The 16,568-nt window shown below is 41.3% G+C and overlaps 1 protein-coding gene across 6 annotated transcripts in view; it reads left to right on the top strand.

Annotated features, from left to right (window-relative positions):
• KLF12 (KLF transcription factor 12) overlaps positions 1–16,568 on the top strand; it is a 236,030-nt gene that overhangs the window by 195,497 nt on the left and 23,965 nt on the right. For all 6 annotated transcript variants that reach the window (XM_066176286.1, XM_066176287.1, XM_066176288.1 and 3 more), the window contains one exon: positions 15,807–15,964. In XM_066176286.1, coding sequence (XP_066032383.1) covers positions 15,807–15,964 — 158 coding nt within the window. The remainder of the gene's footprint in view (positions 1–15,806; positions 15,965–16,568) is intronic.

Genomic DNA, 16,568 nt, shown 5'->3' with positions numbered 1-16,568 from the left:
TTCTTCTTTTTTCTTCTGATAGTTAATTAACAGCTCTTCATCAAGATGCCCTGTTGGATTTTGATTACCTCAAGTAAAAAAATGTTTATATTACTGTGTTTCCTTTTAAATAGGCACTGCTGTCCTTGAAATGTCAAATAAAATATGACGTGTCAATTACTGTATGCCAAGCACATGATGTATTTTCAGCCACTGTTGATTTAGATGGGTTTTGATCTGTGCTTGATGTATTCTAATGGTGCTTCTTCAGTTCAGTGATTGTCTTGAAAACAACATTGAATGGCACATAAATCACAGCACCACCTTTTTCAGGGACTTCTGCCAGAACATGAAATAACAACTTTGAGTTCCTGTGAATATTTGGTTTATAATGGCTCTTTTACCCCAGAGTTGGGAGCCTGTAGTTTCTGGCAGGTTTGCCAGTGGAGCAGAAACAGTCTGGTGACACAACTGTTTTATTCAATTTTTATTTTTTTTTAATCATTACTTTAGAAAAAGAAAACCTAACATTTTCCTAAGAGATCATTTAGAAATCGCGTGCCAGAATTTGGCTTGCATTTTGTCTGGTGATGTGTAATGGTAGAAAAGCACGGAGTAGCACTACAAGCATCATCACCATATTAGTGTCAATAAGGATTTCTCCTAACCACATTCACCTAAAATGTGCACTTACTTGAAGGATGAAACACTCCTATCATTGCAAACCTTAAGTAGCGTTTCTGACTTACTGCCCAGCCAGAAATGAGGACAGGTTACTTTCTGATCTTTTCTACTACATACTTGCAGCATTTGCTGGTTGTGTTTAGTGCTAACATTTGCTCTTCTGCCTGGAAAACATGTGCATTCATACAGCCTTATGATTCAGTTAGGTCCCAAAAAGATGATACAACTTTGATACAACTATAGGGGCAGGAGGAAGGGGCAGTATGCCCACAATTGCCCCCACAAAGATGATGCAGAGCAGGACTAAGAATATCCCGGAAAAATCATTTGCAGTGCTCTGAGGCTCCAAGCCATGTTTTCCTCCTTTCCCCGTCTTCGCTCTATTAAAATGTAACACATTGCTGTAATGAGAAGCTGTGCATTTAATTTGTCTATACTTTCAAAGGGTATTGTTGAGTAAAATGGGCTTTGAAATAATGTGCGACTTCATAACAGAGTTGTCTTTCAAAATGGCTTTTAAATGCAATGCTTTCAGATGGGTAGGGTTAGGCTTCAGCCCTTCAGAAATACAAGCTCACCCATGGGACATCTGTGTAAACCACATCTCTGCTCTTTGAACTTGAGAGGCTGAAATAAAAGCAGCCCATCACAAAACCAGATGAGCACTGGACAATTTTTTTTTTTTATTGCTCAATTTTTTGTCATAGAAATGAGACAGTAGGATTTACCATCCTGGTGTGAAACAGAGGAGCGCACCATGCACCACTCATATGACATACCCTCTCCCTGCCTGCTTTTTCCAGAAGATGTTTGTCAGACTTCTAGTATGAAAAGATGCAAGAGGTCCACGTGCCAGGCCATCAGCCAGTGAAAAGGTTAAAGATATTTTGAAAATTGCTCTAATTTGCTGAACATAAAACATGTTGAAATTCAGACATCTGGCTTTTGTAGGAAAGACCCTAACAAGAGCAAGAAATAACTGGCCAGGGAACACAGCTGTTTAATACTACCTGGAGCAAATACATTGGCAGAAGTGCTACAGCTTCGTTCTGTGCCTGGTGTGGGGCGAGTGCATGGCAGGAGAGGGACTTTATCGTGCTACAAATTGCATCTGGGTCACACTTTTTAAACATTATTTCTATTAAAAAATCAATACTATCCATATTAAAGTATGTGTAACTCATATGGTTGCATTTGAGTGGCCTAGTGCAAGATGTAAATGAGAAACGGATTTTGTGGTTGCTGTTACAGCTAGTATGAAACTCATTACAGACTTCCACTTTCCTGCCCAGGCAAAGGGGGGGGAGAAGGTGGCCTAGGAAATGGGGGCTTCCCAAAAACAATATTCCTGAAAAAAATGCTTAGCACATCAAGTTGTGTGTCCACATTGTGGTCTTGTGTCAAACTCTACTTCAGTCTGCAGCAATAGTCCTCCTCACTCTGTCCCTTCTGTATAGGATAAAAGTATGTAATGGGGCAAAGAAATGGGAAGTGGGGAATGGGGAAAGGAAGAGCCTTGCTCTTTCTGCCCCTTGAAACGTGTTTCTTCACCTCTGACTGGGTGTCACAAACTGCCTTGAGTAGGCACCCTCACATCCGAGGCAGTGTCAGCAGCACACCTACCCAGAGTGGAGGTGGCTCCATGGGACCCCACTGCCAGGGTGAGATGTCTGGCTTGTCTTATTGAGGCAGTTGCTTGCAGTGGCCATTGTTGTCTCATCTGATCCTGTGCTGAATGCCACTCTGATGCCTCCCTCCATCTGTCTAACACTTTCTCTTATTTACCGCAGTTGCAGCGATGCCATTCTGTTATGCTGGGAGTTTTGGATTTGGTTGTTTTTTTCCTGTGCCTCTTCCAAATGAACAATTGTGACAGCAAAATGCTTTGATAATTATCCCTTTTTACTGCTTGCAAAGGCTCCAAATGTTTTAGGAAATTATGGGTGTTTTTTGATCTTTAAAGTTCTGGTATGTTCCATCCCATTTAACAAAACAAAGCAAAACAACATATGTGCAGAGTTGAGTTTTGCTAGATTTTAACAGACTCCGATTTCTCCCCTAAAAGCTTGAGTGTAAGCACACTGGTTGTTCTTAATTACTATATTGGCAGCACTAGCTGATGCTTTATTTGGTGGGTGATAGTGTTTGTAAAATCTCGTCTAGTAAACAGGCAGAGATTTTAACAGATTAGGAAGGGAAAAATACCTAGAAGTGGGTGTGGGGATTTCCTAGGTTTTTTTTCTCCAAAATGGAAATTTAAAAAGTAGAACTAAATGAGTCCTGATGATTTAAGTTATTAGGCCAAACGTCCCGTTGGTGAAGATCTGGGAGAATAAATGTTTTCAGGGAAGTAATAGGAATTCCAGAGATGAATGAATTGGATCCTGGGTCAGCCCAACTGGCTTTGGGCTAATATATGCAGGAAAACTGTGACAAACAGGAGATCACTGAGTCCTAGACCAGTGCTGCTGACTGCACAGTTAGATACTTGAAATTCAGAGCACTGTCTTCCAGCCACTCAGATCTGTTGACCTGCGCTAATGAGCCACATGCATAAATTAGTGGGGTGAGTGGAGTGTCCCATTGTTACCATCCCTTGATTCTCAGCGTTGTAGGAGATGCAGTTGGGAGGGATATCACAGCTTCCAAGAGAGCAGATTCCCTTTGCTTCTCTGCAGGATTTCCTTTGTAATGTGAGTGTGCTTCCAAGTGTGAAAATAAATTATAATGATGGTAGTGTAAATTATAAATATATTAAGTATTGATAACAAAGCCATGGAAATACTATGTAACACCAAATAGGACAAGGAGCATCATGTGGATGAGGGACATCTGATCTTCTTTACAAAGGTGTCTGCAAGAAATTCTGCTGGTGACAGGATGATTTTTCTGCATAGATGGAAACCTTGTTCCTTCCCTTGTCCCTGAGACAATTTCAAATCAAAGGAAAAATTTTGCCAACCTGAAAAAGGGTGGCCATTTAAAAAATGGCCTGTTAAAAAAAGTTTGTTTAACTACTGTACCATTTGACTGTGAATTCTTTCTTTTATTGGGCAACATTGTTTCCAAATGATTAACCTAACTAATTCTTGTGAGATGAGGTGAAATAAAATTGATTTCATAGAGCCTGCAAGCATGGAATTTTTTCCCTGTTGTTAGTGTATAGGGAAGGGCCAGATTAAAAATCGGATGGTTGCAAAGCTCGTTCAACTTCGTATGTTTTTATCCTTTCCTCAACCGAAATGCCTGTTGAAAATAGCAGAATAATTTCTATCAAATTATTGAATACTTGGCATCCCAAGGGGAGACGTAGGCCCTTTTACCAGTGGGAAAACATTCCTTGCCAGCAGAATGCATTATGTTGCATTTCAAAAAACCTGAAGAGGCAACTTAATTTGAATCTTATGCAGTTTAAATCCCTGCATAAAGTCACATACAAAGTAGTAGTGAATATAAACACCCAAGTCCTCAGTTCAGTTTTTGCTTTAGCAGAGGTGGAGCATGCTTAGAGTGAAATCTTGACCTTTACTTGGATGGCAAAAAGCCATCAGGATTTTCTTCTTGCCTTTCTACAGAAGATTATTGTCCTCCTAAAGATGTTTGTAGTTTTCTTTGACCAGGGAATAGCCACAGTGAGGACCACCTAACTATTCAAGTGAATGACCATGAGAGGAAGCCTATCCTATGAAGCCACCATGACCCACTGAAGCTCGCAGGAGTGGAGTTGCATGGCTATCAACCTAATCAAGGCTCTTGGAAAATTGTTACGGTGTATTTATCAGGAAAAAATAGACTTTGAGTGCAACTGGAACAATTTCTGTGACAAGTAGATGTGTTAAAGATGTATTTCCTAGTACAAAACGTACCCTATGGCCATATGCCTGCTTACAGAAGAAATTTTGATCTTAACTAAACCTTGCCTTGCTTGTGAGACTCAAGAGCCTAAATGCAATCCTGCCTTGGTGAGAAAGTGTTAAGAGTATTGTCCATGAAAACAATACTTTGGTTTCCTCCTTCTGTTGGGAAATCTTACATTTGACTCCACTGAAGAGAATGGGAGCTTCCCAGACTTAATGAGGTCCGTGTCCAAGATGGATATCTGTGTAGCTGCTGAGCTGTTATAATGATAAACACGAAATAGTTGAAATCTGGCTTTTTGGTATGTGTGAAAAACACATTAGTGCTCTGCTACATAATTAATTACAATCAGAAAAACTCTACTTACCACAGACTGACTATTTGCTGTGTGGAAATCAGGTTGATTTTAATAGTAGAGAGAAGAAAAGGAATATTGCCCACATGATGCAGCAGATCTATGCAAGGCCAGTAAAAAGATGCAGTAACTCTTCCAGCTCATAGACGGCAGTCATGAGTTCCCCTCTCTTGGCAGTTGTGTGTCTGAGTAATTTCTGTAGCTTTCAGGGACACTTTCCATCCCAGGGTGCAGATGAAGCCACCAGGAATCTTTCAAATACTAGCAAATACAGAAACTACAACTGAGTAAATTTGTACCTCTGTAACCTGTGACACTCAATGACAAAACCTAGCCCTGTGATTCTCTAGAGAGACAGTCCTCAGCTGGGGAATTGACAGCAAGTCTGGGGGAAGAGGGGAGAAATTAAGGAAGAGAAACAAGTGGCAGTCCTTGAGAAAGGACTATGAGAAGCTGGGCCTGGTAAGGCCCAGAACATTGCTTCAGGTGAGACTTTTGCTATAAATAGGTGTGGAAAACCACAGATGCAGGGAGAGGTGGTGGGTTTTCTTCATGTTGCAGTAGTGTATTAGTACTCTGTTCGTGTACTGGGACCTCACTGTACTTCGTTTTGCAAACACAAAACAGCCATAAAGATGTGCAAGGATCTTGTAATCCAAATGAAAGAATACATCATTGATATGCATGGCTGTAAATGCAGGTACAAGGCAGCATATTGAACAGAAAAGCTGGCTTCTTGTATAAAATAAATACATCAGGATTCCTTGTTAACGAAAATGCTTAGTAACACAATCTATATGGCTCCTGAGGGATACAGTTTAGATTTATAGGATGTTTTTCTCTTGTTCTTCTATAAAAAATTCCTTTCAATAGGAGAGGGTGTTCCAGAAGAACAAAACAAGCACAACTATAAATCTCAGAATTTATTGATTAGAAAGTATGTTAGGAAAAGAAACTCACATACCTGAAGTATTATCTTCTGCTCAGAAACTTTTTTGTCTCCCAAATGAATTAAATTATTTCGTCCCTTTTTTTCCTAGACAGATCAAATAGGTATGATAGTTGTATTATCTCAGTTATAGATGAATACTTGGCAATATATACTCTCCCACAGGAGCTTGTAAAGGGCTGTGGGGCATAAAAAACCGGTCTTCTGAGATGGCTTTCTGCTGGGAGTGGCAGGCTGTCTTTGCATTCATGTATATATAAACAGCAAAATGTACACTTCAGTGTGGTAAACCACTTAGTCGTTAACAAAATCTGCTTGATGACACAGAGTATGACAGATGACCACCCATAATTGCATTACACATAGGTATCTAGGGTAATCAAATATTTAACTTATCAATAATAACCCTTCTGAACAGGAAGAAAGTAAAGGTCATTCACATGAGCTTCAGTCCCAGTGGAAACAATGTCCTTGTTTAATATCACTGACTTGGCAAGATGTTAGAGGCAATTTTGTCAGCTAAGGATACAGAACAGAAAATTTTTAATCACCACTGCGGTGATCAGTTCCACATTTGTTACTCTGACCAAGAGAAGGTGAATGCACAGGCAAGAGTCATCATTGTACAGTCACTGGGACTGACTACTGTGTTGTACAGTGTGAAGAATCAGAATTAGAGATAAGCGAAGAAAGTGAAATCTGGAGAGCAAGGCAGGACATTCAGGGAGTCCTGCACTAGAAAGTGGTGGGTCTGTGCTCCTGGAACAAAGGTGAAAGACATAAAAGATATGTACATACTCATTTCCATGATGAAAATTTCAGCTCATCCTATGTCTGCAGCAGACTTGTTTTTATTTCCCTTTTTAAATATTTTTTCTGCTGAGATTACCAGTGTTGACAAGACTTGTTTGCAGTATGTGTTGCCAGAAAAGTGTCAAGAAAAAGTATGAATCAGAAACAGGAGAGGTAAAAAGCAGGGCCCTGTGATCTCAGAGCTGAGTTGTAGGTGCTCAGTTACCCAATTTTCTGCTCTGTATAGAAGGAAACAAAAAAGAAAGAACAGACTCAGCATTGATGCAGCCTCCATCTGGAGGGAGAGTTAGTGCGGCTGGTGCAGGAGATCCTGTGAATGATCACTGCTGTTCTGCCAGCTCTGAAAGGAGGGGACAAAATAAGATGCTTTTTCTCTGCTGGACCAGGTTCGGCTCCCAGGCCTGAACTAGCATGCATTAAACATATGTGGCATACGGGATTTCAGGAATTATTCCTGCTTTCAGGAAGATATACAATGCTTCGTCTTCAGATTTGAAGGACAGACTCTTGCCCATGCACTTTAGTTCACTTGCAAGTTCATTGTGAAGGTGTTTCCCCACTGCTTGAGGTTTCCTTTTTTTCATGAATTTTCACTCCAGTTCAAAAAAACATCAGGCTAAAGCAAAGTAAGCTAATTTTGGAGGCTTTTTTAAGACAAGTGAAGGTTTATGTTAGCTCATGGTCAGTTAAAAGCCTTTCATTATAATGTGTAGATACATGTATTTATGAATATAAACACTTTGTCGTAACTATTCAGAAAAAACAAGGATTTATTAGAAACCCTCTTTAGAATATGATTATGGTGAGCACTGGAACTCATTGCCCAGATAAATGGGCTTTTTTTTTTTCTTCTTCCATCTTTGAACATTTTCAGCCTTAAACAGGACAAGACTATGAACAACTTGGTCTACCTCAGAAGAACCTTGCTGAGCAGAAAATTTATAGTTCTCTTCACAAATGAGGTTTTTTTTCTGTTAGTCTTTATTCCATGATAATACACTGCGTTACAAAAAGAGGTATTAACATGGGCTTCAACATCCAGAGTAGTCTTCAAACTGTGTTCAGCCATCCTGATGAGCTGGAAGGCTCAATACTGAAGCTGTGCATCTTCTGTAACATGCACATGTTAGAAAAAATACTTCTAAAAATGCGTAAACTGCTGTCATGTGTCACCTCAGAATCTCTGACAAAATCTAAAGACAAGCATCTCACTTACTATGAGTCCATGTGTCCAAACCAAGGGAAAGGCAGAGCAGTGAAACAGAATTATGTTTATTATTACTGAAAATACTAAGTCTGTGTGTAAAACATGATAACCTTCCTGTCAAATATTTCTAAAACCTTTACAGGTAGAAACAAACTCCGTATGCCCTGGCATGTTAGGAGAAACATGAAATTCATCCTTGTTAAGGATCATCTCAGTAATTTAGTAGAGCTGGTCTGGGGGTTGCTATTGCCCAGGTTTGGCTACTGCTGGATGTAGCAGTACAAGCTGTCATATAGCCATGAGCTTTCTCAAAACCAGGACGAAACTTTTTAATGATGTAGACAATGTCTAGGTGCAAGGTAGTTAGCATGTAACGCCTTTGCTGTTTTACACAAAACTCTCTAAGGTAAAACTTTGTCGGTTAGTATGGGTAAAATAGATGGTAAGGTTTTGGGGGTTTTTTTTTCTGTGACATTTCAGAGTTCATCATAGATTTGATTCATGGGTTTTTTTCTGTCAGAAGTGCTTTACAGTCTTCCAATCACCAGATTTGGGGGTTGTGCTGGAGCATGTCATAGATGCTTACTGGCCCAGTTTCCTTTCCTTAGAAACCCAGAAGAGAAGAGCAGCATGAAAGAGGAGAATAGGGTGTGTATTTGGGTGTCAGCCCACTGTGGAGCTGGGATGCATCTCTGAACATCAAATTCCAAGAGCGGGGAAGTGCTTCTGGATCCCACAGGACAAATATAGATCAGGAGGATCAAACAAATGTCTCATGTCTCAGCTTAACGCAGCTGATAACAAAAGTGATGAATAGTTTTGGTAAGGTGTGCTGTGGTGTACATCAGTGCTTTTCTTAGTAGGCCCCAAAGTTCTTCGCTTTTGCCAGAAGTTTGTTCCGTGTAGTTGTGCCTCCACTTTCACCCCAGCCAGAGCAATGTTGTGACACACTCAGATTTTGCAAGGCAGCTCAACAGTTCAAGTTCCTTTATCTGTTCTCAGCAGTAAATGCTTCAGAGAAAGTCAAGGTCAAAGATGTGCAGGGTGTTTTTTTGCTGACTGCCCAGGTTGGGGATGGCATGGGAATGGCCATATGGAGCTGGAGCAGAGGATCCTCTTTACTGGGGCACTGCCACTGGCAGCAGCCAGCAGTGGATACCTAGGACAGAGTGTAACAGGAGAAACTTCTGGTGCTCCTACTCCCATCTGCCCCTAGTGCAATTTTGCTCCAGCTCAAGCACTTTCTGAACCAAGTGTATTCGAATCATCTTTTATCTCTGTCTTGCTAATCCATGTAATTTTCGCATTTAGTATGTGTACTGCTTGTGTATGCTGCCAAATTCCTCCATTCTTTCTTGACAAGAAGTTTATTTTCCAGTATAACATCACCTTAAAGTACAGTGATTGAAGTAACTACTGCTAATAAAAAAGTAGCACATATTTTCCTTTTATGATCGCCTTAAATACTACTGCTTGATCTGTTTAAAGTCTAACATTCATAAGGCAGCTGTTTGCCTTTCATGAAGCATTAATTAGAATCTAAGAATCAAAGAGGAGAAAAAATACTTGTGTATATATGCATGCACACCTGTTTATAACCAGGAGACAGTAGCAACTTCGTATTTTTTCGTAATAAAAGTAAATATTTGAGTGAAGATTTTTATCAGGAGATGACACTGATATTTAAGCATTTTATAGCAAAAAACCTACTGTGATTTTATATAGTAGGATTTTGGCATCTGACTACTAGGAGGAGTTTTATAAACTGTAATGAGAAATAATCCACGTCATATTTCTTCATGGTGTAGTGTTATCACTATCCTGAGTGGGATGGTGACATTACATGACCTACCAGAAAATGAAGTTACATTATGTGAAAAGCTGCTACAAAATAAAGTAATTGAGACCTGGAATCTGGCAAATGTGATTCAAAGCCCGTTTTCGAAAAGGCACACAGTACCCACATGCCTGTTAGGGTGTGAAACTTAAGGTCTCAACTAATAGAAGGTACTTTGTCTTAAGTGACATCGGCTCCATGAATGAGTGGTGTGCTGCTGTGGGTTTGTTCATTCAGAGAAGTGCCAGAGGAGCCAAGCAAAGGTGTTTGGCCTGTAATGATCCATACTTCTCAGGGTCCTTGGTGGGGAGCTGCTCTGAGAACCAGGGGAGGAGTGACAGCAGCTGTATGTGGGGGTATGTGGGCTTGCTACTCAGTGTACTCAGGGGGTGCCATCCCACACTGAATCCAAAGGCTAGGATTTAAAACATTATGTCTATAGTTGGTGACTTAACAGCTCTAGTTTCTATAAATGTTAAGCAGCCAAAACCCATAATGCTTCCTTCTGCAGCCCTGATTCCCTTTGAACACTGAGCAAATGCTAGAGATACAGGGATTTCATTCAGCTGCTCATTATATCTGAATGCAGGCGTGTTTTACTCTAGTTTTCTGCTTTTATTTAATTTGTCTGCACTTTTAATTACTACAACTTACAGGTTGACCCAGCAGCTTTGCATGTCTCATAAAGTAAAGACTCACATTGCTAAATTTTTACACTATTTGAATATTTGCATCTTGTATAGTGACATATTTTTCCCTTTAAAAACATAAAATCTGTAAATATCTGAATGTCCAAAATTGAAATGAGGGTGGGATATGAATGGTTCTATCATGTATTGCCAAAACACATTGTCAGCTCATAGTTATTTGACATGGTCATATCTCCCAATTTTTGTTTTCAGCCTGTCTGTTTGGTTGTTTTATTGTGTGCTTTATACTCAAATATCACAAGAAGTAACTTTGCTGTGGAGCAAAAGCTGGATTTTCCAGTTGTTCCTGGTGATGATTGCTTATGTCCATGTTCTCGGTTTCTTCACACATACTCCAAATTTACATGGAAGCTGTGGTAATCACAGCTGGTTGCCACTAAAAGGGGTGATGACACTCCCTTAACCCATGGCCACAGGTTCCCATCCTCTGCCATATGTCAGTGCAGGTACTTGGCAGACTCTCCAATTTACAGAGTCAAGCTACCAAAAGCCTCTCAGATTTTTTTGGCAGAATTTTCTTTTTGTCATTGTGGGTCCTGTACTGGCTTGCTGCAGAATCAGGCAGGTGCCCATGCCAACACAACAGAAAGCAGCCAGATTGGGACTGTCCTGATGTGCCATCTCAGGCAAATCCTGTACCCCAGTGCCCGGAGGCTGAGAAGCACAAGAGGACCACAACTCATGTTACACAGTCTGGCCTGCTGAGCCCCTCATCCAGATGCTGCAGGGGCCTGAGCCCCATCTATTTTTTCTTCTTGTAGTAGCCAGAGCAGAGGGGCCATGGCTGATACGTCCTGGATCTCACCCCAAAGGGAAGAGAGCATCTGCTTTTTGCAGCCATGGACTGTTATTAGGGCACAGTCATGAATCTCTCAATTAACTACAGGGCCGGCCAGGGAGGAAGGTAATGAAGCCTGGTTGCTGTAGAGGAGAGGCTTAGGTAAAGTGACAGGGATATTAGGCACAAACTGGTGTGACCTGTTACCCCTGGATCGGTGTGTTTTCCATGAAGTCTTTGGAGGCAGGCAGGATGTGGAGCCAAAGAGTCTGAGATCATAGTGGAGGGCACAAAGAAGAGCAGAAATGGTAATCACAAGGATGAAGATACGACACTGGGACACTGCCTGGGTCTGTAGAGCAAAGAGCAAAGTGTGTCCCGCTGCACGTCCCTGGCTCCTTGCTGGCCGTGTCAGCCAGCCCTTGGCCGGCTCACTGTGATACCAGCAGCACCCAGGAGCTCGTGCTTGGGTGGCCGAAGGTAACCCTGTGTGTTTGCCACGGGGTGAGCGCACTTGAGCGCACTGTGAGCGAGGAGCAGCCAGCGTGCAGGAACTTGTGCGGTGTCACGGGACTGAACACAGTTCAAGGCTTCAATAAACAAACTGTATTCCCCGGGCAGGTCTACCCTGCATATTGCTTGGAAAACACAGGATCAGTATAAAGACACCCATTACATGTGATTTTTAACACATGTTAAAAATTTACTGCCTGTGCCAAGGGCTATTCACAGTCTGCACAGAACAGAGGCAAAACACCTGGGAGGTCATGGGCAGCATTTGTAGAAAGGAAAAATAATCCTGCAACCAGGGTTGTTGCAATCCACATCTCATGCAGTGCGGATGACGTTCAGCAGAACTTGGTGGCCATCTAGTGGTGAAGCCCCAGTCGGTGTTAGGTTTTGCAGACTTCTTGTGTCAGAGACAAGCACTTGGCTGTGTGTGAGTTGCAAAGATGCACGTTTTCATTTCTAACTGGAAGTAACACGGCTGAATTTTTATATATCACCCTAAATGCTTGCATTGGTTTTATTCATTTCACGCTACCAACCGTACTGACTACAGGTGTTGAGCTGCTTATGGAGGCAGCCAGCAGTCTTCCAGGATTCCCATTAGATGTAACAATTTCTACACTAACATAGAAATTACACTGGTTCTAGAAATAACGAGCTGCAAACAAGCAAACATCAAGCTGACAGGTCAGAACCCAGTTTTCTTCTTTGTTAATTTATCTTTCAAACTTCATGTTTCAGCAGTAATTTAATACGTCCTGCTGAGCTGTTATGTGTGGCATCAGTCCTACTGCAAAAGACCACCTTGAGCCTTAAAGGCTGCCTGAGATCATGGCCGTTAACAGAAGAATTTGCTGCTCCTCCTCAGGGTACCCTGGTAGCTCTTGGCTGATGACAGGTTTCCAAGTCTTCCCTCTGTGCAGTTACTGGGGGGACACTTAAATTTGAAAAAAGCCACTACAGTATGGTTTGTTTAGGCTTTGGTTGGGGGAGGAGGGGCATTGTGGTCTGTTATGTGGTGTTTTTTCTTTTTTTATTTCATAGAATTTTAAAACTCATTTTAAACAAAAAGGAAAAGTAAGTTAGTTGAAAAAATAAATGCCTGTGAATTCCAACACGTCCATTTCCAAGTCTGTCTCCCATGGTGCCATCAAACAGAAGTTTCAGAAGCCTTGTGCTGACGAGAGACACCTGGCACAGCCCCTGTTGCCTTCAAAAGGCACAAAATGTGTTTTTGAGGACTTCCCTTCTGTCTGTCTGGTCAGTGAGAGAATTTCCTAGAAACTGCTTGAGAAAGAAGAAGATGTCCCTTTACTGTGTGCATGGCAAAGGGAAAGAACATCAGCAAATCATCTGGAAGTTACTGTGAGAGGGACTAACCAGAGGAAGCTCAAAAAAGAGCTTTGTGCTTTTTTAGGGTCTTTGGTGATATCCCCACTTAAAATCACACAACTTTGGCAAGGCTTAAACAAAGTTGATGGTATCAGGTTGATTTTGGCTCCTTTTCCATCAGTGAACATGTCTGCACTGGGGATCCCCCTGTGCCACAGGAGTTGAAGTGGCAGATATGGACATATGCTCTCACTTGCCATTTGGGTTTCCTCTGCTGTTTAGTTTGCCATTTATGCTGCATGGCTGTGAAGGGAAGGCGTGAGGTGACATTTGCTGGTTCTAGCTGACTGTAGCTTTTCTCCTTGCTGTGCTGAGCAAGTGATGACTGTGAAGCTCTCAGGGGATGGTGACAATATTCGTCACCTTCTGTGGCTTATTCAGTTATTTTCCTTCCTGTGGGATAAGTAGGGTCTTACACTTTTTAGAAAGAGGGAGCAATCCAGTTAAAAAGGAGCAGCATTGATCATGTGCCACCTTCATGACACTGCTCTGTGCCATCCTCTTCTGTATAAATATCCGGGAAAGCACAGAACAGTTCCCAGCAGTGAGATCAGTTTCTCCTATGTGACAAATAGCTTTTTATGAGGTGCTGACTCTTCTCAAGGTTCATTTTGTCTCGGGGCTGGAAATTGCAGCAGTATTTTAAGCTTGATCCTCCTCCTATTTATATGAGCTGGACTATCCAGGATCTGAACGCTCTGTTACAAAATAGGGTTTTAAGACAGCTTACAAGTTACTTGCAGCAAAAAGGATGCACAAATACTTACTTTTAAAGATCAGGATTTCCTGGGTTTGAGCACTGGATTTTGTTGGACTGGATTTTTTTGATTTTGTATGTTCCGTATTGGGCTTTAACATTTGATTTACACATTTGCTTTTATTTCAGCTGGTGGGATGTTTAAAAAAACAACCCAACTGGAGTAGTGAAACCTTTCTCAGTGAATCATATAACCCAAGACTTTGATTTGTTCTGAGATTCAGATGCAATTCCTAAGCCATTTCTGTGAGAGCTAGACATATCTGTATTCCAGTCATATAGTTAAAGTGCTAATGTTTCTTACTCTCTTGGGGACAACTTTTTGCCAGCTAATGTTGTTACTATGGCTCTCCATCCACTTCTTTCTCCATTTCAGGAATTCTCTGCACATCTGTTTATGTGCATCATATTATAGGCAAAAATAATTAATCTGGAGAATCTTTTGCCTGCAGGTGAAATATGAATATGTGTTAAAAGAGTACTGTTGAGAAAGAAGGTACTTTTTTTTTCTCATTCATGCTTCAGATTAGGATTCTACTATGAAAATATTTAAACAAAAGTAAAAATGCGTAATTTGGACTACCACTAAATCAAGGCTTAGAGATTTCTATGCAGATAATTAGAACACTAGTGAAATCATGTGCTAATGGTGTGAGATGGTTTATGCAAACTTTTAACCCCGTATAAATAGTCGTCAGCAAGTTCTGGAAGGCTCTAGGAGTTCAGTGTATGCTCTAACAGCTGTAGCTGTACAGGAGCTCCTCTAACAGGAGCTTGCCGTGTTAACAGAGCTGCTTCCCAGCAGATGCATCTGCATCAGTGCTCCTTTCAAATGCCTGCTTTAGTACCATAGCTTCCCCAAAGGTTCATGCTCTTTGTTCAGATTGATCTTGAGAGTCTCAAAGAGCAGGCTGATGAATCTCTAGCCCATTTACCTTGAATGTCAATAAACCTGGGAAGCCCCAGAAACCTGATGAAGGGCAGAGTTGTTCCAGTGTTTAACTAAACAGGCTGATGTAGCTGTGGGTGACGGGGATTGCTGTAGTAGTGAGGTTGATGGGATGATCAGTTGATAATTATTTGTGGCTGGGTAGTATAATTACTGGCAGTCAATGAGGGTTTGAATCTTGGCCTTGCAACTTGATAATAATTTTTCAGCCAAGCCAAATTCATTGCTGTAGCAAGGCTTTCTTCAAGTATTAGGTCCAGCACAAACTGTACTTAGAAATTCATGCAACATTACTTCAATGCTGTATTTTCATTGCTTGAAATTTGGGTAACTGACAGGCTGTAGGACATTGCTGTAAATGGAGTATCGTTGATAAGCATTTATGTGTTTCTGTGGGGATTGTTCTCTGGCCTTGTTCCAATAAACTTCATTTATCAGTGGTCTGAAAGAAAATAAATTTCATTGGCTTGCACATGATAGATTGAGAATTGTTAAATGAGAAAATGGAAGAATTGCTGCTGCAGGGTGATCTGGATCCGTTAGCAGTCTGTATTCAAGCAAACAACAGGTGTTTGGCCTATTGCGAGGATCCATATTTCAGATCTGGGTACTGGAAGCAATTTTTCATAAAAGGTTTCAGGCTTTTTATCTATTTAAACTTGTCACAGAGAAGTTATGGAGGCTGTATATAAACTTGTTTAGAAAACAGTTCAGTGAGCTTGTACCTGGACACATGTCAGAAACAGAGCTCAGATAAAGTCAAGCTGCTTCATTATTGGAGCAGTATTTCGAGGGCCAGGGTGGGTCTTTTGGACAATAACCACTTCTAAATCGAAACTTCACTTATTTCATACTGCAAAATATGCTCTAGTTCAAGCACTAATTGTGTCAAAATGTAGAAATGGAAATAATTAATTCCTTGTTTATGTCACTTCTAGCACAGTCACTTCTGTTGCAGCTGATTTTTTGGGGCCTGGGATATACACCACACTCTTGCTTCATTTTTTTGCTTCTGTTCTGTTTTTCAGTTCAATTTCACCGTTCAGTATTGAGAGCACAAGGCGTCAGAGGAGGTCTGAGTCTCCAGACTCCAGGAAGCGGCGCATCCATAGGTGTGACTTTGAGGGATGCAACAAAGTATACACAAAAAGCTCCCACCTGAAGGCTCACCGGAGAACGCACACAGGTAAGATTTGCTGGCACTGTGCACTGTGGTTAATACAAGCAGGTGCCTTGCTGTCCAGGGCGTAATGAGCTTGTCATCCTACAGTAAGAGCCAAAGGCCTGTACCTGAATAACAGAGATGTCTGTGAGTGCACTGGCATTCTCGTGCAGATCGGGAGTGTGCTTTTGAACAGAGCTTCGCTGTCATCTCATCTTGGCAGCACAAGACTGACGTCAGCACCAGCCAGACTCTTCTCAGATGAAACTCAAGAGAAAAGTGGCCTCTGGGGACATACTTGCTGTCCTTCAACAAACATAGGGTTGTCATTGCTTGGGACCAACCAGAGTTAGTCCAGAGAAAACCCTCAAGAAAATACAGTGTGGTCATGAATCTTCAGCTGCATTTTTTTTCTCTCTTCAGACCTGTTTCTTTTGAAACTACTTGCTTTTCCAGATGTAACTTTTGGATCCCAGGAGCTCCTGAAATCCTTCAGTTCAATTCAAGGGTAGACTCAAGTCCTCAGTATGTCTTTCTGGAGGCTTTTAGAGGCACCTGCCCCATACTGGAGAGGAAAGTCATCACTGTATGAGAATCAGTCGCGCTATATTCCTACAGCAGAGATGCA

This window comes from Chamaea fasciata, unplaced genomic scaffold (genome assembly GCF_029207755.1).
Source record: "Chamaea fasciata isolate MVZ Bird 193981 ecotype frontalis unplaced genomic scaffold, bChaFas1.0.hap1 SCAF_2, whole genome shotgun sequence".
Taxonomy (NCBI): Eukaryota; Metazoa; Chordata; class Aves; order Passeriformes; family Sylviidae; genus Chamaea; species Chamaea fasciata.
This window is presented reverse-complemented; position numbering and strand designations above follow the sequence as displayed.